The sequence below is a fragment of the Acartia tonsa genome, chromosome 14 (assembly GCF_053477335.1).
Source record: "Acartia tonsa isolate MP-2025a chromosome 14, ASM5347733v1, whole genome shotgun sequence".
Lineage (NCBI taxonomy): Eukaryota > Metazoa > Arthropoda > Copepoda > Calanoida > Acartiidae > Acartia > Acartia tonsa.
Window position 1 is genome coordinate 3,592,426 of NC_137273.1, and position 23,187 is coordinate 3,615,612.

The 23,187-nt window shown below is 33.5% G+C and overlaps 1 protein-coding gene across 1 annotated transcript in view; it reads right to left on the bottom strand.

The window, feature by feature from the left end:
- The window catches only part of LOC145306451 (uncharacterized), a 32,848-nt gene that overhangs the window by 3,435 nt on the left and 6,226 nt on the right, over positions 1 to 23,187 (bottom strand). The window contains exons 2-12 of the mRNA XM_080148548.1: positions 17,034 to 17,079; positions 16,023 to 16,104; positions 12,791 to 12,856; positions 12,253 to 12,347; positions 11,742 to 11,937; positions 11,169 to 11,567; positions 5,924 to 6,069; positions 4,759 to 4,884; positions 4,162 to 4,298; positions 3,504 to 3,577; positions 172 to 288 (exon numbers count right to left, since the gene is read on the bottom strand). Of these exons, the coding sequence (XP_080004674.1) occupies positions 172 to 288; positions 3,504 to 3,577; positions 4,162 to 4,298; positions 4,759 to 4,884; positions 5,924 to 6,069; positions 11,169 to 11,567; positions 11,742 to 11,937; positions 12,253 to 12,347; positions 12,791 to 12,856; positions 16,023 to 16,104; positions 17,034 to 17,079 (1,484 nt within the window). The remainder of the gene's footprint in view (positions 1 to 171; positions 289 to 3,503; positions 3,578 to 4,161; positions 4,299 to 4,758; positions 4,885 to 5,923; positions 6,070 to 11,168; positions 11,568 to 11,741; positions 11,938 to 12,252; positions 12,348 to 12,790; positions 12,857 to 16,022; positions 16,105 to 17,033; positions 17,080 to 23,187) is intronic.

The window sequence follows — 23,187 nt, forward strand, 5'->3', positions numbered from 1 at the left end:
CCGGCCGGTTGGGCGAACTTTGCAGTAACAAATGAATGGGACTATAACATATGCAGAACTATGACTTTAACAAAGCTTAACTAACCCAACTTAAGTGATTTAAAAAAAAAATATGTTCGATCCTGTATGTGATAAAATTCTTTGTTTATAAAATACATTAACAATCTATTCCTGAGGAAACATTGCCCCCCATGCCCCCTCCGACCCCCACAGAAGAATGTGGGGGCACCCCCAGGCCCCCACTTGCAGCTGCGTACATAGAGGTGAAATTAGCTGCAGACCCTAGCCCTGAAATAGATAGATATTGATATTGGAATGCTTTTATTGGATTTAAAAATAATTGAATATCCTTAAATAAAAAATACAGGACTTGTTTCTGTCCGTCTATAAGTATATCTGTCTGTGTGTACTAAAGGTTACTGCTAAACTGATCATTTGATAGGTAAGGATGGCTCCCCATTCCTCCCCTATGGAAGCCAAATATAGATATAGATAGATAAATAGGTATATAGAATTCAATATAGATATAGATAGATAGATACCTGCAGCCATACTAGAATAATAATTTGACAGGTGAGGATGGCCCCCCATTCCACCCATATGGGAGCCAAATATAGATATAGATACATAGATAGATAGGTATAGATATAGATAGATAGGTATAGATATGGATAGATAGGTATAGATACCTGCAGCCATACTAGAATAATAATTTGACAGGTGAGGATTGTTCCCCATTCCACCCATATGGGAGCCAAATATAGATATAGATAGATAAATAGGTATATAGATAGAATTCAATATATAGTCCACATAGAATGAACAAAAGTTTATTTGTAAAACATCATGTTTCATGCATTAAGCAATCTTCAGTTACAATTAATTACTGACAATAATATTAGAATTAATAGATTTTTCAATTAAATTTAGAGGATTTTTTAAAATATTGAAATTACAAATAAACATAATTTTAAAAAAACTATCTTGAAACGGCAGTATCAGGTATCATTAGCAGCCAGGTGTTTAATCAGAAGGAACTTGTCTCTGTGTCTGCACTTGCTGTTGATCTCAGACCTCTTGTTGAGCATGGTGACGTCATTGTTGAACATGATCTTCACCTTCTCTAGGTTGCAGAGTTTGCATGCACCGGAGCTAGGGTTGTAGGTTGGTGCTTGCTGCAGGATGGACCATCTAATATCAAAATTAGTTTGATTTCGTTTTAATGACCAAATGAATGATGATAGGCTGGTTTTGTGCTCTGCATTGGCATTGTTAAAGGATGACTTGTGACCAGTAAATCTTTCTTTAAAAGTGTTACCAGTCAGGCCAATGTATGTGGCAGGTTTGACTGCATTGATGACTTCTGCTTTGTAGACCAAGGAAGACTTCAAGCACTGGCCTCCAACGGGACACACAGCTTGGCCACCACGGCAGTTGCACAATCTTGCAGGTTGAGTGTTTGCAGCAGCTGTATCTTTAAGTAAGAATTTGTTATGTCCAGCTATGATGGCTTTGATGCTAGGCATACAACAATAAGACACTTTAACTGTAGAACGGTTGAAGTACTGTTGAAGAGGTGTGTTCTTAAAATGTTTATCAATCAGTAGTAAGAATTTCCTTGCAACATTAGTTTTCACTGTTTGACAGAAAGGAGGGTTAAACCAAATAACCTTTCTTCTCCTGCACCTTGTAGTAGGATGACGTTGTTGGTTGGGTGAGTAGGTGAAGTCATCATTGTAGCCAGCTGAATTCAATGCATTTTTAAAAGGTATTTTCTCAGCTTCAAAGATCTCTCTTGAACTTGAAAGTTTGGAAATTCTACTTGAAACCATTTTGGGAATTTCTTTCTTGATGTTAGCAGGATGGTTAGATTTCGAGTTTATGTAGCTAAGATCAGAATTTGGTTTCTTAAAAGGTCGAAAAGTGTTGGCTTTAAGGTCAAAAAAGGCATCCAAAAATTCGGTGCTTGTGATATTGCATTCTATTGTTACTTTCAGTCCTAAATCTTTAAAAAGTTGAAAAACTCGTTTTCTTACTTGTTCAACCTGTGGACCAGAACCATCAAGGACAGCAAGACCATCATCTCGGTACAGACCAATTTGAGGTTGTTCAATGATGTCACCCAGCTTGCTAAGGATGTAGAGACCAACCAGTTCACAACATTCAGCACCATCAAAACTTCCCATTGTTATGTCAAAGTTTGATTGTGAATTTTTGATCCAAGGATCTTCATTCAGGTACAAAAATGATTTCCTAGTGTTTTGTAAAGCTTTGAGTTCCACAGATGTAAAATTATGGTACTGCTTTGACCAATTGATAACAATATCAAAAAGTTCCTTGCTGATTGAAGGGTAAAAAGAGACAACATCAAATTTGAAAAATGTTAGCTTTGTCTTATTTCGTAGGCCACTGAACCATTCAATAACCTGATCAGAATTTTGCCAAAGGTTGAGATTTGTTGCTGATTTAACTTTGCTGACTGCAGTTTCAAGGATGGTTTTACTGACTTTACCAACATTTGACTTAGCAGGATTGAGAAGTCTGTACTGCTTTCTGTCAGGAAAATTCGGTTTGTGATCTTTAACAGTTACAAAGGCTTCTTGTTTTATGTATTCATCAACCCTATCAGCTATACCCAACGTAGATGTAAGTTCAGCAGCTTCTTTATTTACATTGTCAACATCAGATTCGTCAGCTTTCTTGTATTCACTTGTCACATTGTTATGCAGAATTGTTTTATATTCATTAATAGGTACTGTGTACAAGTTTCCAGTTTTATCAGATTCAATGATGATGTCTTTAGAATCTTTAATTGTTTTGATTGTTCTTTGTAAAGATGTTTGGAATTCATTGTTGACTTGCCTGAATTCAATTGATGTAATAAGCTTGTAAACATCTTCCTCAAAGGCTTTCAGCTCGTCCATCTGGGGAGCCCTGTTGGTAGTTTTGAATCCATAGTTGTTGTTGGTGTTGGTTGGTTTTTCTTTGACAGCAAATAGCTTCCATCTCATTCTTTGAATAAAACTTTCTACCTTGGCGATGATGATAGACTGATACTGCTTCTTGTTACCCAAGGGAATGTTCTTCAGGGAGTGGTTAAAATGAAACTTTTGCATATTAGTTTCTATGCTTTGATTTTCCACGTAAAAAGATCTCAACTGTAAAACCAGGAGAATACTCACGTAATAGATGTATTTTAGATACATCAGCAACGGAGAAAATGCAGAGTTCTCGACACACTATTAGAACTAATAAGTATGGAGATATATATAGTCCACATAGAATGAACAAAAGTTTATTTGTAAAACATCATGTTTCATGCATTAAGCAATCTTCAGTTACAATTAATTACTGACAATAATATTAGAATTAATAGATTTTTCAATTAAATTTAGAGGATTTTTTAAAATATTGAAATTACAAATAAACATAATTTTATAATTTTATTTATAAATATAGATATATATATAAATATATAGGTATAGATATAGATAGATAGATACCTGCAGCCATACTAGAATAATAATTTGACAGGTGAGGATGGCCCCCCATTCCTCCCATATGGGAGCCAAATGGACTAAAATAATAAGTTGGTTTGTTTAAAAAATCGGGTATAGTCCTTTTCGTAGCAACGCACCATAAGGGGCGATTCTTCGTATTTTTCACAGTAGCCTTTCTCCTATTTCTAGGGCCATTTGCATAGCCCTGTGGGACAATCACCTAACCCAATATAACCTAACCTTACCTATAAACACTTATTTTATTTTAAAACCTTTCTCTTTTTGTAGTCGGTTTGAACCTTTAACATCAAGGTACAAAATTCTTAAATAATCAATTCATTAAAAAGCATTATAGATTTTCTAAAAATCAACTAAGCATGAATATATTATTTATAGATTATCTTTGCTCATTAAAAGTTGTAATTTACTATTTTAAATAAACAAGCATGGAACATCTGAGCTGGATCTTTAAATCATTTTAGTGGTGAGCCAGATCGGGGGTGCGCCGAATTTCAGCCAATCACAGCGCGGCATTTCATAAAATGCTGTGCTCTCATTGGTGGAAAGTTTGCTCACCCCGATCTGGCTCACCACTAAAATGATTTAAAGATCCAGCTCTGGTGAAAAATCTATTAAATTATTAAACACAACCAACAAATGCCTAAAAGGTTTATGATCCACACCGAACGGAGAGGTGAAAAAGTCCATGACAGAGCCACGTTTCTTTTTAGATTTGGCGGACAATTTGCGGTTCCGGGTTTGAATCCCGTCCTTTTTCATTGTCAACGGCCGGGCAACCTAAACAGGAATTAATAGTTACAGAGATTTCTCAAAATTATTTTAAAAGGGCTAATTTATTACAACTATACTAACGGCAACGCCCCCAAGAGGACTCTAGCGGCACTTGTAATGACGAGGGAAGTCAATTACTTCTTTCCTTTTTAACTATAATTTTTGAAAAAAAGAAAAAAAATTGTGGAGTCATTTTTTTCTATGGGCGATATATCTTGGGGGGATGGAGTAGCCCTCCCCCCAAATTGTAATAAAACTTCCAACAAGCTATATTTTAAATGAAAACCATATCAGTTAAGTGGTTAGCTAGATCCCTTTGTACAAACTGACACTAAGATTCAGAGACATTCTGTTACTTATATGTATTTTTAAAGATAAATATTAGTATGTAAAAGAATTTACTAAATAAGGGTGCAACCACACACAAAATTTAGAGGAAAAATTGACAAATCATAGCGAGGCTTACATTATGCAGTTTGAAGTACAGTCCACAAGCATTGCACACAGGTTCGCCATTTTGATTTCTCCTCCACAATGTCGTCGTTGTTGTTTTACAGTTTGCACAGCTGGTACCTTCCCGTCGCGAAGATGACTGAAAAAATAGTTGTATTGATTATTGTAGGCATTTGGCTACTCCTATGGTCTGTACAAATCGATATAGAATACATGTGGATATTATGACAATGGGGAAAATTGTTGTCAATTTAGGTTGCTAATATGGAAATCACTTATTGGTCAGTTTCTTCATAAAGTAGGAAGGGGGGGGATAGGTGTAAAAGAATGATCGTTATTTTAGCCAGCTTTAAGTTTCACTTTATTAAAGTACATAAGTACATGATAATCTGGTGTAAGATCCAGGTAATAATAAATCCATTCCAGTAGGTTGATTTGATACTCTATAAGCAATAGATGTTAGTCTATACGTCTTAAGGTATATTTGATACAAAGTAGAACGATGTCTGTCTGTCTGTTTGTTTGTAGCGAAGGATCTCGCTAACCGCTAAATTGATCAGGTTCTCCTTTACAGGGTAGCTTTTCATAGGTTCCGAGAAGGTTTATAACTATTTTCTTGGGGAGTGAGACACCCCCAACCCCCCCCCTCAAAATATTTTTTTCTTTTTAAAACTAAAATTAAAATAGTGTGGTCGACTACCCCCCCCCACAAAAAAAAATCCCCCCCCCAAAATTTATTTTTAAATTTTTTCTTTTAAATCTAAAATACCAAAAAATGGGTTGATCAAACCTCTTGGGGCAAAGCCCCTAGATGCTAGGGGCGAAGCCGCTAGTATTTGATAAAGTCTTACAAATGTATTAGTTGGTCTGTACGTTGATTAGAAACTCTAAAAGCAATTAATGTTGGTCTGTAGTTCTTTAGATACTTAATAATTCCTACTATTCAGTGAGTTGGTCTATGGGTTGCTTGGAAAATACAAGATGCTTAATAAAATACTATCGGCTATGTTCCTAGTATGTAAAGAGGGGCTAGAAATATAGCTCATAACCATCCCAAGGCTTAATTCTAAGACTAAAATAGTCTAAAACCATCGCAGAACCGGTTCAGTATTTATTGAGATCTTAAGCTTCAGACAACAAAAACACTTACTACTTTTTATAATAGGATATGAACTTACCAACCGCCGTTTAGGTTTAATAAGGGGTCTGTTCTGACCGTTCATCTTGTAGTAGAGACCACATGCGTTGCACAGGTAGTGACCATTACCATCCCTGCGCCACAGCGGGGTAGAGGTAGCCCCACAGTTCACACACTCACGCCCCTCTAAACACATGAGTGGAGATTAGTTTTAAAGTTTAGTACTTTTTTAGGTCGCTAGATGGTGTTATTCGTTTATAGATTTTACCCACAGAAAGATAGGGTAAAACAAGAATTTGTACATTACAGCATTTTCAAAATGTAATATTCATCCGATATTTCTACACTGGCTTGAAAAAGTTAAATGACATTAAAATATAAAATAAAGAATAAGTCAGTTTTAGGTTAAACACATTGTATTATAGATAGCTTTCCATGGATGTTAAAATGAAAAAACCTAAACCAGTTTTAATGGTCCCAGGCTAAAAAAAACTGGTATTGATTTTATGATTTTCAATTTAATAATTGTTGAAAATTGTGTGTAATATAATTTTTAAGTATGGCTGAGAACCAGTTCAAAGCCATACACGAAAATGTTATCTGCAATCAACAAAAATATTTATCAGGTGTTATGAAAATAAAAAGTTATCCTCAAAAAGAAAATGAATTAATCAAAACATGATTCAACGAGATTCCTAAGTGTTTAGCTTAATCTAAAGAGATTAAACATTAATTTCTTTTTTTGCATTAAGATAAGTGACATTTTTGTAAAACAACTTAAAATAAATGTGGATTAAATCATTTAATTTGGAACACAGTAATAGTGTCTGACTGATTATGACGTAACAAAAAAAAAATAGCCAATAAGAGGCCACTATAAATTTTACCATTGGTCAATAACGGCCTCTCATTGGCTAATTTTTTTTTGTTACGTCATAATCAGTCAAACACTATTACTGTGTTCTTTAATTTGTCTATTTTTTAGAATTATTTAGTAGAAATAATTAATAGTAAACTTATTATCTAAAAAAAGAATAAATTATATTATAAGAACTAGTTAATTTGCCATCGATAAACGGCAAAATTTGCTTTTATGTATAATACAACAGATATTTCTTATTTTATATTTTGTTGAAAGTATTTAGTAGTCAGCATGAGTTTACTATTTGGTTTAAGTGCCAATTAATTATTGGAGATACTGAAATCTTAAAGTAGTCAATTTAACAAACAGTTAACAAAGTAATAATTCAAATTTGTTTTATAATCTAATGCATATGTAGCAAACTTATTTTCATGAATGTAAATTTTGGAATGGGAGAATTTTTCCTTTCGTATGTCACACTTTATGAATTCACTAGCGGCTACGCCCCTAGAGGCCTCTAGTGGCATTTTAAAGTTTTTTTTAATAACATATCTATGTTAAGTTCAAGTCTCTACGTAAACAAAATTTCGATATTTTGTGATTTCTCTTAGGAGGGTGGTGGTACCATCCCTTAAAATAGTTATAAACCTTACCGGGACCTATTAGAATCTACCCTGTTAATGAGAACCCGATCAGTTCAGCGGTTAGCGAGATCCTTCGATACAGACAAAAAAAGCTTACTACTTTATATAATAGGATAAGCTTTATAGTTTCATGAATGTTTTGTGTTCTTTTACATAAAGTTCATGTTGAAAATGAACCACGACCCCTCTATTTATTTTCAAAAGAATTTTGGGGGTCAGTTTTATTGCCTAACCTCTCCAGAGGCCCTAAATCTGCGGGTACACTTAGTATAACAAAACCTAACCTAACCTAAAGTAATAATTTAATAACTAACCACCTTCCATCATTTCATTTTTATTTATTTAGTATTCTTCAGCTTAAAAAAAAACATTTATACTTTTTCATCTTATTTGTATTAACCGACAATAGGCAAGATAAAGTACTAAGATCTTATAAATGTCTAGTACTATAATTGTTTCTGCTTTTCTGGGAACTCTTATATACCTTCTACAATGGCTTTAGTCTATTCTTTGGTCTTATTTAAAAGGCACCTATGGGCTAGGGGCATGGGAACTAGTAGGTAAGAAAGCATACAATTCATTTATAAAGAGAAAATCTTGTTAAATGTTTTAAGGTCAGCTGTATCTTTATTTTGGCTTATCCAGAGCAATAATTAATTAGAATGGGAGGAGGGAGGAAATAAAACTAGACAATTAGATAAGAGTTACACAGTGGGCCTTTCAATTACATTCCACAAACTCCCCACTGTAATTAACCCTTTCTTTTCACTTTCACATTTTACATTTTATAAATTAGAAATTTTATTCTGAATTCCAAGGTCTTAAAATCAGGAAAAGATAATGTTAATCAGGAAATAGCCAATAAGCGAAATAAATCCAAAAAAATGTGGGGTTCAGATAAAAAAAAGTTGTCATTACTAAAAGGCGTTGACCCCAAAATCACAAAACCTTTACAAATATTTTTAAAAATCTAATTCAGTTGTTGGTTACAGCTGATTTATATTAAATTCTGTATCATATATATTATATTTTATGCTTTTCAATCTGAAAACCTTGTATCACCAAAAAACTGATTTCTATTTAAGTGTTTTCTTAAATGATTTAAAATTATCTACAAACTAAATTAGTTAGTTTGACTGTCCAAAAAAGTACAAACAAAACACCATCAACCTACAGCTTTTGAAGTGACAGAATAAGGCTGCTATAACTCAGGAGTTTCCTTGAATGATATTTATAAATGAACCTAGTAATAGTGTCTAACTTTTTATCTTTGTGGCGTAACAAAAATCCATCTCTTTTTTGGGGTTTCCTTTCCCACCTCCCCTCTCATCCTTCGATTTTTGTTACGTCACAAAGATAAAAAGTTAGACACTAATACTAGGTTCTTATAAATTACTAGCGGCTTCGCCCCTAGCCTCTAGGGGCTGTGCCCCAAGAGGTTTGATCAACCTAATTTTTCGTATTTTAGATTTAAAAAGAAAAAGTAAAAAAAAATCTTTTTTTTTTTTTGGGGGGGGGGGGGGGGGTGTTTTTCATTGTTTTGGGGGGTTGGGGGTGTCCCATCCCCCAAGAAAATAGCTTAAAACCATCACAGGATCAATAGGTATATTCCCTGAAGAGTAGAGCCCAATCGGTTCAGTGGTTACTGAGATCTTAAGCTTCAGACGGACAGACAGACGGACAGACAGACAGACAGACAGACAGACAGACAGACAGACAGACAGACAGACAGACAGACAGACATCGTTCTACTTTGTATTATAGATAGGAAATAAGAATTTTTTTTTAGTTTCTACTTTTTACGGCACATTATCCAACTGTGCAAAGCACTGTCTACCCAATTGTCAAGATAAATAGTAATTAGTTCAATTAGAATGCAAGCCTTTAGTTCCACTCTTAACAACCACATTTTTTATCTAAACAATAGTATTTACACAGGGAGGGAGGGGACAGTGGGTTGTTTATTATGCTAGTCCTCAAGGTTTTATAAAAAAAACATTTTCTTATTCGTTGACTTTACAACTTTGGGGACTTTTATTAAATGTTGATTGGTTGGTTATTTAAGAAGAGGTAATTTTGTGTATCATCATTGGTTGGGGATGTACATTAATTTAACTCCCATTATCTTATCCCTTTAGATCCCTGGTATTTGCACCACAAGCTAAGAGGTCATATTAATTAGATAAAAATGGGCAAAGTATACTTTTACTTTAAGCACATTAATTTTTTTTTGCAAAAAGAAGTTTAATAAAAAGATACTTTTAAAAGTATTATATAAGGTTCAAAATGTTGGCACTTAAAGACGTTAATTAATGAAGCCCCATTTTAAAGATGTATAGCCAGTTTTTTTTATTTTATTTTGGTAGCTAATCTATAAATCACTTTGTCACTTTGTTTGTCTTTATCTTTCATCTCTTTCATTCATATTATGTCTGTTAAAGGAATTTATAATTAAACAAGTTATCTATTAAATAAAGAATATTGTTTTTTTTTTTAATGTGGCAACTAGTGCAAAATTAAATTAATCTATAAATTACTGTTTCAATTGTTAATTGATAAGGAAGCAATGGAAAGTGTCATGTGTGACGTCATAAAAATACATCTAAAAGGAGGGATGAGAGGAGAAATGGGAAGGAAACCCCTAATAAAACTGAAATGGATTCAGATGTATTTTTTATGACGTCCCACATGACACTTTCCAGCGCTTAATAAATAAGTAAATAAATCTATTTTAACAAATGGTGGTTAGTATCAGTGCATAAAAAACTACAATGTTTAGTTAGAAATACAGATAAAAAGAAGGAAAGCAAAATTTGTTAGTAAGAATAACCAATTACGTAAAAGTGTCAGTGGATAGAGAAAAATACTGTCCAATCGCAAAAGTGTTATTTTTGTACAAAAATTTTGTTTTTGCAGAAGAGTGTTAGTAAGATGCAGTGCAAATCTACCAATCATAAAAGAAGAAAGTGTTGAAATCAGACAAAATCAGCCATTTCAAGATTAGTTATTTTTTTGTGTAGAAAATCACAGGATGCTGTTAGTATTGTTACAAACCAATAGTAGACGAGTGTTTGTGCTGTGCAGATTTATCCAACCAATCCTAAAAGTGTTTTTACTGTGCAGATTTATCCAACCAATCAGAAGAGTGTTAGTACTATACAAACCAATAGCAGAAGAGTGTTAGCACTAGCTAAACAAACCAATTGCAGAAGAGTGTTATTACTGTGCAAACCAATAGCAGAAGAGTGTTAGTACTGTCCAATCCAATAGCAGAAGAGTGTTAGTATTGTGCAGATTTATCCAACCAATCAGAAGAGTGTTAGTGCTGTGCAAACGAGTTAGTACTGTACAGATTTATCCAACCAATCAGAAGAGCAATACCAGTGTACTTGCATTGTAACTGGGTTAGTCAATCGTTATTATACAAATGCATTAATCAAGGATATAAGGGATGGGGCAATAGATCTAAATTTCATTTTTATGGCTGTCTAGGACTTTGAGTACTAGAACTACTGCCACTTTTCTTATTTTGGATAATTTTAAAAGCTTTGGGGACTTGACACATAATGCTCTTGAATTTGTTTCACTTTTAGCAGACCAAATCTGGTTTTCACTAACTTATATCTGAAACTGAATTGTTCATCCCTATAACCTTGGCATTATTATAAAAATTCAAGTGTGTTAGTGAAGTGCAGACAAATCCACTAGATCCAGATTAGTAAGTTTAGTGCATGACAAAGCAACCAATCACAGAGGTGCATCCATCCATACAAGCTTACCATTGGTCGACCTCATTTTCACCCGGCTGTGACTTCTGGGTGACTCACCCCCTCCTCCCACCATGTGCATTTGAGGTGGAGGACTAGACGGAGAGAAGGAGGAGCTTCTTAGAGATCCGGGTGTACCATCTGCTGAGACTGGATAATATGCATAGGTAGTTGTGGCTGCAGCTGTCAAAGGTGATGATGACGGGGGAGGATTAATTTCTAAATGATGTTGTGAGACAATGCCATTGTGTTGACCCAGGAATTCAGATAGGCTCTGGGGAGCAACCTGACTTAGGCTTCCCATTAGAAGACCATTTTCATCCAAGGACTGGTTGTTATCAGGCTGTTGCTGCACCTGGTGGTGACTGTTCATTGCAAGTAAGTTCTGATTCATGCCACTAGATGGCAACACTAATAGAAAATTTACATTAAACATTATACCCTTCACAAGACTTTAGATTGGGTTATAAACTTATGATAATTAAAACACAAATCTCAAACCTAAGTTTGAAATCTAAATGATTTTAAATATCTAAATATTTCAGCCGAACGCACTCTGGTGAGTAAAAATTGAACTAAACTTACCCTCCTGAAGTTTGCGCGCTGAGTAGGAGGAAAATGCGGGAAAACCCATGAGGGCGTCGGGATTTGGCTTCAAGTCGGACGACGACATTAGTTCATCTGTGCTGGATGAGAGAGAGGGGATGGTGGATGACTGGAGGTAGTCATCACCCCCGGAGGAGGAACGATTGTTTGGGGAGGGATCCTCGGGCCCAGAATCCTGTTTTGAGAATGTGTTTTAGATTTCTCATTATATTTCATAAATACTGCTTTTACCAGGTATTCAAATTTTCAAAAATAAGACATAGGCATTTCATTTAACATTCAACAAAATTAAATTAAGATAAAAAGCAATCAGGCACTTATAGAAAATGAAGGGGTAGTAGCTGGAGGGGTTAAGACCCCTGGCATAGGAGAAAAATTATTCCTCACTATTTGAAAAATAAGTGAAAGGGGTTGTTATCAGTACTCAACAAGCATTTTTGGGAAAGCACTGGTTTTTCAAAATTGCTGATCACTAAAACACAAGTTATGCCTTTGGTGGAGTAGGGGGATAGCTGGCGGCTGAATAGAATCCAGGTAGACCTTGGTACGGCTTTGTTTCCAGACAGTACGGCTTTCCAGACGATCCTAAATTATTATTATTACAAGTGCTAATAGATATAGAATACGGGGATATTGTGTCAGGAGAATTTAGGATGCCGTCAATACTTTCCTCCCTGGTTAGTAGCGAGAATAGGGTAAAGTCATAAGGATAAATAAGCCAGCTTGGAAAACACTTTATCAGGGTATGCAAGAATCTCTCAAATATCCACTTATTTTATAACTATTTAAGTGCTGTTCATGTTCTTAAAGGATTTATGCATTATTATTAAACATTACATTTACCGAATTAATGTTAAGAATTTCTTCTTTACACCCCCTTTTTATTGACTTTATTTCTAAAAACTAAAATAAAAAATCGGATGTGTCAAATTATTCCCCCCCCCCACAACAAGTGCCACTAGAGGCCTCTATAGGTGTAGCCGCTAGTAATTTTTATAAAGAAATGGCGCAATGGAATGTCGTCTTACCTATTGCTGATTGCCACATTGAGTTGAGTGGTGAGTAGAAGCTCGGCCGTAACTGAGATTCTCGTCCTTGTTAAATAGAATAAAATTTTTTGGGTATAGTCCTTTTCATGGCAACGCCTCTTAAGGGACGTTTCGTCGTATTTTTACAGTAGCTTTTGATTTTAGGTTAGGTTAGGTTTAGTTGGGTTAGGTGATTGCCCCGCAGGGTTAGGCAATTGGCCGCGCAGGGTTAGAGCCCCTTGCAGGGGCTAGAAATAGGGGGAAAGCTACTGTGAAAAACGACGAAACGCCCCTTAAGATGCTTTACCAAAAAGTGACTATCTATAATACAAAGTAGCTTGATGTTTGTCTGTCCGTCCGTCCGTCTGAAGCTTAATATCTCGGTAACCACTGAACCGATCGGACTCTGCTCTTCAGGGAATATGCCTACTGGTCCTGTGGTGGTTTTAGGCTATTTTCTTAGGGGATAGGACACCTCCAACCCTCCCAAAAACAAAAAATTCCCCCTCATTTTTTTTATAATACAGATGATGCCCGCCATTTCTTTTTAATTATTTAAAATAGTAGGGGATCTCCAGGTAATAAAAGATGTAGTTATACCTCTTGGGGCAAAGCCCCTAGAGGCTAGGGGCGAAATATTTTAGTAAACGCTGAACTGATATGGTTCTTCTTTACAGTAAAGCTTATCATGGGACCTGTGAAGGTTTTTAGTGAGATACCAACACCCTTCCAAGAAAAAATAGAACCCCCTCGCATAAAAATTACTTTTTCTTATTGAAATTGAAATTAAAAGTGCTTCTAGAGGTCTCTCAGGGCGTAGCCGCAGGTATAACATTAAGTAGTAAGGTTTGTTTGTTTGTCCGTTAAGATCTTGCTTGACTCTAAACTGATTGAGGATAGGTTTTGGGGTTGTTATTGGCAATTTATATGATATTCCCCAAGTTTAAAAATCACGAAACCTTTCTAACAAGGTATATACTAGCAACTAACTTTATTCAGTTTATATCTTTTCACTTTTACCATTTCCTTTGAGATTATTTTCGCATATTAACTTTACTCTACTCATTTCTTTTTTGAAGCTTTAACAAATTATACTTTTTAAACATTAAGAATATAAAATGGTCATTTTTTTGTATTTTTAATGCAATGAATATATTATAAAATATTATTGAATTTTCTGCTTGTCCCTGACCTGACCATAAATTTCTCTATACACGAAAGGAAGAAAAATATAACCATCAAAAAATCAACAAATTATTCTAATTTCAATCTTTTATAACACTTTCTTTCATTCGTTGCCTTAAAATATTCTTCCAAATATTTGAAAATTAAATGGAGGAATTTTGAAAATAATTATGCTGCTGAAAAAAGGTGGGTAAGCAAAAACCAAAATTTCCTACTTTTCAGTAAATTACATGATATTTTTTATTATTAAAATTCAAAGAGTATCTTTTATTCTTTAGTTTCTGAGAAAAACATTGTTTCTTGTTACTAAGAGTAAATTAAAAGGAAAATTTAAGAAAAAATTTAAAATGGCCTCTATAACCTCTTTTTGTCTGTCTGACTGTTTATCTGTCTGTCTGTCTGTCTGTCTGCCTTTCTGTCTATCAGACGAAGCCCAATCTGCACGCACTATTGTACCACTTTTGATTGCTGTGCCGTCAAACAAATGAGGGAGATAAGAGGAGAAGTGGGAAAGAAAACCCCTAAAAAAGAAATGGAGAATCCTTCATTTTTATGACGTCGATCAAAAGAATTAAAAGTGGTACAAAAGTGGTGCAAATTGGGCTTCGTCTGTCTATCTGTCTATATGCCTATCTATCTATATGTCTATCTGTTATATGTCTATCTATCTATCTATCTGATTGTGAGGGGTATATAGAATGTGCTGTATAGCTGGCAGCCTATCTATCTATCTATCTACCTGATTGTGAAGGGTATATAGACTGTGCTATATATTTAGCTGGCAGCCTATCTATCTATCTATCTGATTGTAAAGGATATATAGACTGTGCTATATAGCTGGCAGTCTATCTATCTTAGGGTGGGTCGATTTTGGACATTTTTTTTCTGAGGCCAAAGCAGGGATCTGCACTCAATTTATATAGATATAATACACCTCTGGATGATTTATAATTTATCCTAAGTCTTAAAACCGCTGACGACCAGACATTCAATTGTATAGCTATTTGTAAATGGGAGTCAAAAATTTATTGAATCAGAACTATGGCTTCATGGTGCTCCCTGGAAATGCCTTGAGGAGCTGAGTCAGGAACTTTTGTCCGTTTCAAAAAATCTCGTTCCTAGCCTGAGAAAATCTAAAAAACCTCTACAAATTGGACAATTCTCAATAAACCTTAAAAAATTTTGTTTTTTTAGAGATTTCTAAGGCTAGGAACGAGATATTTTGAAACGGACAAAAGTTCCTGATTCAGCTCCTCAAGCCCTTTCCAGGGAGCACCATGAAGCCATAGTTCTGATTCAAAAAATTTTTTGAATGTCGTCTTTGCATACTAATAAGTAATGAATTATATTTTTAAATGGTCGTTTTCTAAAACTCAATTTTTTAAAATTCTTTTTCGGTCAGAAATGTTTTTAAGGTTAATTTTATCTGTTGCATATCCCCGCTTTGTCTAATTCCGATATGAACCCACCCTAATCTATCTATCTATCTATCTACCTGATTGTAAAGGATATATAGACTGTGCTATATAGCTGGCAGCCTATCTATCTATCTACCTGATTGTAAAGGATATATAGACTGTGCTATATAGCTGGCAGCCTATCTATCTATCTACCTGATTGTGAAGGGTATATAGACTGTGCTATATAGCTGGCAGTCTATCTATCTATCTATCTACCTGATTGTGAAGGGTATATAGACTGTGCTATATAGCTGGCAGCCTATCTATCTATCTACCTGATTGAGAAGGCTGTATACACTGTGCTATATAGCTGGCAGCCTATCTATATATCTATACACCTACCTCATTGTGAAGGATATATAGACTATGCTATATAGCTGGCATCCTATCTATCTATCTATCTATCTATCTATCTATCTGTCTTTATGTCTTTCTATCTACCTACCTGATTGAGAAGGGTATATAGACTGAGCTATATAGCTGGCAGCCTATCTATCTATCTGTCTTTATGTCTATCTATCTACCTACCTGATTGTGAAGGGTATATAGACTGTGCTATATAGCTGGCAGCCTATCTATCTATCTACCTGATTGAGAAGGGTATATAGACTGTGCTATATAGCTGGCAGCCTGACTGTTGACTTCATTGTGACCGCTACCTGCTCCAACCTTTACAGAAAAAAATACTTATGGCAACAACAAATTACAGAAAATATTATAGGAAATTTTGAGTGGTCATAAAGAAGAGAGGAAGATTAAGAAAGAAAAAGAAGGACATAAAAAGCGAAGATAGAAAATCTACAATCTTCATGAAAATGAATTATTATTTAAATATATACAATGTGTTTCAGAAAAAAAACTGCGTTTTCCAGTTTTGGGAATCAACCAGAAGGAGCATGAAAAAAATAATTATAGGTCCATATTCTCTTTATTCTTCTATTTATATCATATTAGGTTAATATGTCACAAATGTCAAATAAAAAGGGATTAAGAGATAAAAAGGGGAGGGGTAGGAGGAAGAGTTATGAGAGCATAATTGAATGATCATGCTTGAATCGTAATTAAAGCAAAAATAAAATTGGTTATTTATTCTTTTAAAAAGCATTATTGAATTAGATTTCAAATGTAATTATTAGAATTTTTGGTTGAGCATGCTATATAATGTCGTTTTCAAGTAAAAAGAAGAATTTAATTGGACGTTATAGCCCTAATAAAGCAACACACATACATTTTGAATTCTTTAAGCTCTAAAAAGCGCTATTGTTTTAAGAGATATTAAAAAACACCTTTTATAAAATTAATCCATATTTTTATAGAGATTAAGAATATATAATTATTTCTTCCATACTCCTACTGGTTGTTTCCCAAAACCGGAAAACGCAGTTTTATTTGAAACACCTTGTACATTTTAAATTACTGACGGACCAACACACAAAAAAAATATGGTTGATACTCTTTGAAAAAGAATAAAAGAAAAAAAAGACATTTCTTTCAAAGTGTTACTGACTGACAGACAGACAAAAAATTATGAACAGGCAGACAGACAAACAACAAATTTTCTACATAGAGTAGCATCACAACCAAAACAATGATTATACCTTAAAATAGTTCTCAATATCCTCTTGTCCTGTACCCTCGGAATACCTAAAAAAAATATAAGAAATTAATCAATAATAAAAAGTAGTAAGGATTTATTGTCTGAAGCTTAAGATCCCAATAACTACTAAAATTTTTGAGTTCTCCTTTTTGGGGAAGCTTCACTTAGTTGCTGTGATGGTTTTGATTAGTTTTATTTTTAGATTCAATTTTTGGGACAGTTTTAGGCAATGTTTCAGCTAATTCTATACTCCTTTGAATAAAGATATCTTAGATTCTAGGGGCGCAGCAGTTAGTTAATAATGAAAAGTAGAACGATGTCTGTCCGTATGTTGGTTTACTAGTTAGTCTTAAGATCTTATTAACCACTGAACCGATCCTGCTTTGCTTTTCAGAAAACCCACTGGCCCTCTGAGAATGTTTTATGCTATTTTTTGGGGTGTGGGGAATATACCCCCTGATAATTCACCCAATATATCAACTGCCGTTTAAGATAGAGGGGAGTTTATTTTTTCCCACCTTCCACCGTAATGTGGGGTTTTATAGGGTTAAAAATAGTAGTAGGAGAAATATAATCTTTTTTAAGCACACACCCTTTGCAAAAATAAAGTACATGAGTCTAGGTTTGTCTAACTTTTGGACAGGGTTGGGTAAAAGTAAAATATTTTTACATTTTTAAGTTACATTTGTATAAATGGAAATGTTAAGCACTTGCTTATTGTCAAAGAGGTGACATTAGATACATTAAAATTGTATATACTACTGTTGTTGCTATGTGACAATATTTGTTAGAGGAAGAGGGAATGCCTTGGCTATTAAAAGGCACAATACATTACCATGGACTGTTACTTTAAAACAAAAGGTCGTGCAATTAATAGGTTGGTTGTCTGATTGACACGACGTTTGACACAAACAGATTAATATTAACTTATCATTTTGTTAGCTTCTCATTTATAAAATTTGAATGGTAATTCAAAGGACAATAAGGTAACATGTTATAAGCAAGACGTCACTTTATAATCATTCTTATTATATAAATAATTATCCTTTTCTCTGTTTATATGTATATAATGGCAATTCCAGCTAAAAACGCCCCCTCAATATAAGCAATATAAAAACACCAAATGTCAAAAAGATTTCAAAATGTGTCAAATTTGTTTGATTGTGCAATCAAATATAACGAGCTGCTGCGCCCCTAGTATCTAGGGGTTCTGTATTCAAAAGGGCAGACAATAGCCTAAAACAAACCTAAAACTTCCCTGTAGAACTCAATCAGTTCAGGTGTTATCGATATCTTACTGGCCAAAAAGTATTAAAACTTGTTTTATAATAGGCTATCCATTGCAGGACAACTATGTAAAAAAATATCTAATAACATTTTTTGATGAACAAATGTACAATAAAAGTAGAAAAATGTTTAATTAAATTTTTTGACAGATATTTTAAGTAGATATTTTCTATTATAATAAAAAAGATTACTCTTTTTGCAGATTAAAATTAATTTTAGAGAAGTTTTGCAATGCTGGTTTGTACAACCCCATAAGGATTAAAATCCAAAATTCTAATTTATCCTAGGGTATTATATGTTTACTTTTATATCTATAGATTAAATGATAGATTAAGTTATTTAATGGTTGAATGATTAATGTCGAAAGGATAACACAAGTCGCTCTAGTAAACAATAATCATTATAACTACCCCACTGTAAAAAAGCAGACATCCGTCTGTAAATCAATTCTTTCAGAGGGCTCCTTTTTCACGAATATGAAAAAATGGTACAGGGATATAGCCTAAATCCATCCACAGATTTGTATATTGTATGGTTATCCCCGCTAAGCTATGCTGATTGTTTAAAATCATATTTTTTTAAGTTGAAAATAACGGGTTGGTGATTATGGTCGACAAACTATACAAGTTGTTCTAGTACACAATAATCATTCTAACTACCCCACTTTAAAAAATAGGCAGCATCAGGCTGTAAATCAATTCTTTCAGTCTTTAATACAACCTGATTTCATATAAAGATGCACTCTAAAACATTGATTTATGATAGAATATTACTCAAATGGCAACTAAAAAGTTTTAAAGTAAGGGGAGGGTGTACTTTTACACATGTATCAATTTTATATTAAACCATCATAACTGCATATTACTGCACGAGCAAAAACTGCACATTTGAAACCATTAAACAATCCACTTTTTTGTTATTATGTCTTTTGCAATTATGAAATAGAAACACAAACCACCAAAAAATCTCAATCCGCAAAATAAAACATCCTTAAAGGGTTTTAACCCTGCAGGGCCCTAACCCTGCCAACTAATAACGTAAATGCAAATATAGACTGAAGTAAAATATCTAAGTTAATGAGTTTCCATTGAACAAACGACATTCTTTATTTAGTGCAGTTTTTATATAATCACAGCGTTAAAAAATGTACCTTCTGAAAGCGTAGCTTTTGTCTAATTTCAGAATGTACGTTTGTATAATATAAAGAAATTATCTTAGTTATTAAAAAATTATTTCAATTATCTTACGATAATACTGAGTACTAAATAAATAAGGGTAAAATATGAAATATATTTATTTGCTATGATTTTTAAACCTAATATTATATCTTTTTATTCGTGACAGTAGACTTTATATAGCTAAAAGTTATTATGAAATTGCAAGGATGGTGATTTGATGGAATGGTCTAATTTATTCAAACTTCTCGTGTGTTAAATTTCACTTGATTTTGTATACTTTAACTTACAATACAATAGTGTATGAGTGAGGCCTAAATGATATGATAGTTTCAAAAGTATGATTATATGTCAGCCAAAAACACATTTACTTAGGGCAATATAAATACGTCCGTCCATGTTTTTATTTCGATTTGAAAGTACAAAAGTATAAATGACATTATAAATTCATCATGCTGATTATTTGTCACCTATGAACACTTAATTAGGCAATACATTTAGTGGATATAAAAGCCATTGATATTTATCGACTGGCCTGTTTTATGGATATTGTCATCCTTGTTGATGTACTATAGGTAGCGGTGTAACAACTGTATGACATAATCAAACTAATTTATAGATCAACTAATGAAGTCATTGAACATTCGAAAAAAATGAAAAAGTTGGATGATCACAATTTTTTTACAGTAATTTTTAAATTTGTGCGCGATCAGATTTTTTATGTAGCTGTGCGAAGCGTACAAAATTTTCACCATCCTTTATTGTACTGTGAATAAATGTATCAAGTTAACTTTAAATTGTTTTATGTTACATCAATAAATTTTAAAATCTAGACATTGTAAATTAACCACTGATAGCAATATATTTACTACATTTCTTAAATTTTGAATAATTTTCGGTCTATATTACTTACACTAGTACACTAGTTTTCCCAGAGGCCTCTAGGAGGTAGAAGCCACTAGAACATACACTTTTAATGCTTAATTTTTGAATACTTGCATATAACTTCTTTCGTATAAGTGGCTTTATTTTACCCACCTCAACCCTACAGATTTTCACTAAAAAGCAAAACGTAATTGTCATTGGCTCCGACAATTATCACATTTCGTTAAACCTCTTTCTTTTTGAAACTTTGTCAATTTATATTATATTTAAATGAAGCTTTGTAAAAAAAGGATGTAAAAATTTTAATTTCTTATGAGCAAAATTTTTATTAAAATGACTCTTTTCTATTTATTTGTAAATCTTTTTTACCTCTTGACAAGATTATTTAGAAAATAGCACTAATTTTTAAATAATCTTTCAAAATCTTTAAAAATCTCGTGTAAATGCATTTATCACTGTGTCACTCATTGTTTAAGACATTTTAACTGGTCTCATCTGAAGCAAGCAAGCTTTTTTTGTCACCTCTTTATGAAATGGTTAGTTGATTAAAACTGCCTAAACTACTATATATAAAGAATACTAGACCTCTCTATCTCTCCCCTCTTATGTATATGTACGTGTATGTATATGTATATATATTTAGATTGGACCAGAATTGGGTGAACTGAAATTAGTTTCCGAATGTGAACACATTTTCCTAGGTGTTTCCCAATCCTATATCAATATTTGCTACTAGCTAAAAAACCTTCAAACTTCCAAAAAAAAAATCTAAATTTGAAAAATTAAAACTTTGAATGTATAATGTATAAATCGTTAATACATTCAAATTTTGATTTTTTTTTGAAGTTTGAAGGTTTTTTAGCTAGTAGCAAATATTGAGATAGGATTGGGAAACACCTAGGAAAATGTGTTCACATTCGGAAACTAATTTCAGTTCATCCAGAATTGGTAGCAACTTTGTTGTCGTCTGTCACTTGGTGGCTACATTTTATTTATAAGTTGTGAGGCTACTATACAGGGAAACCATATTGATAGATCTTCCTATCAACAATGGTCATGGTTCATAATTGTTAGCAAGCTGCTCTAAAATTTACCTTGTCTGTCCATCCATTCTTCTATAAGTCAGTTCTTCAGACAGCGGAACTTTGTCTATCAAATTGCCTGTCCTTCCACCAGTCCATCAGTCAGTTTGTCAATGAACATGATTAGAATAGATATTGAAGAAATTGTTGTCTAAAGCTTAATATTTGGTATTATCCTCTTAGAAATTTTTTTTTCAATATTGAAAATTTGAGTACCCCCCCCCCCCCCCCCCCAACAGCGAACTATGAACTCTGGCCGCAGCACTCGGCCCCCTTGCCTGCCTAGCCACAGGCCCCCTTGCCTGCCTAGCCGCAGCACTCGCCTCCCTAGCCTAAAACCTAACCTAACCTAAAATAGTTGTTCATTGGTAGTTGGGGGGGGGGGGGGGGGGGGTTACAAAATTGAAAAAAATTGAAAAAAAAATTTTTAAGAGGATAACGCCTAATATTTCAATAGCCACTAAACCAATCTAGTAAACAATATAACAAGACAGTTACTTTAAAAAAAATCTTAGTATGGTTTTGGGCTATTTCATGCTTCACATGTCCTCTTTCTAATAAAAATCCTGAGTAATAAGGGTGCAGCAAAGAGTATTTCATTAGGGACTTCAAGATGGGGTCAAGTTAGGATACAGAATCCATACAATAAAATGTTATGAAATGCAAGAGACAATACTTAGTACACAGCCTTATTTTAAAAGTTTTGTTTAAATCCTAATAAAAATAGGGTCAGTTATTGGTGGTTAAAAAATTGGTTTGTGTGAAGGCATCTAATAATTTTATTTTATACTTTTTGAGCTTTAATGATATAGTGTATAAGGCAACAGATTTTAATATCACTTACTTAATTTTGTAGATAGTTTAAAATTATATACCAAGCTACACCAAGTTTGAAGTACAATTCAATTATTCTGCAACATATTTTATGGCAACAAGGTTATGATGACAATTTCATTTGACATTACCCAATACTATAGAAATAAATATAAAAAGTTACACTAAGTTTTAGGTGCAATTGATGTACATTAAATTCATCTACAATTTTGTTTGTATCACTAAGTGTAGAGTGTCAGTTTGCAATTACTCTATGAAATAGAAAAAATATATCTCTATGGGACATTGGAAAATGACATGTGTGACGTCATAAAAATATGTCTAAAATGAAAAATTAGAGGAAAAGTGGAAAAGGAACCCCCTAAAAAAGAGAGTGATAATAGACATATCTTTATGACATCACACATGACACTTTCTGCTATCTCAAGATGTATCCAGTTTCAATTCTAATTTGCAAATTTTATTTGTATCACAAGTATAGGGTGACCGTTTTCAACCAGTGTTACTCAATTTTAAATATAATACAAAAATGTGTTCCAAGTTAACTCAAGTTTAAACTTTGAGTATCAATTTCTTTGCAAATTGTTTTGTATCACCAAGTATGTGGTGACAGTTTTCAACCGGTGTTACCCAATTTTATAGATAATACTGAGTTGCTTGCTAGAAAGAGGTGTTGAGGATTAATGAAGTGCTGAAATATCTGATCTTGATAAGGAGGAAAAAAGGTGACAATTAACTTGATGTGGTCGCTACACATTCATACATATAATAGTTATTTATCGAATTTTATTATAGACAGATTTCCGTGGATATTAAAATAAAAAGTTATGAGATTAAAAACAAGTTTAGTTAAGCCCGAGGAGCTGAAGGCCCGGCTAACAAATCTGGTATA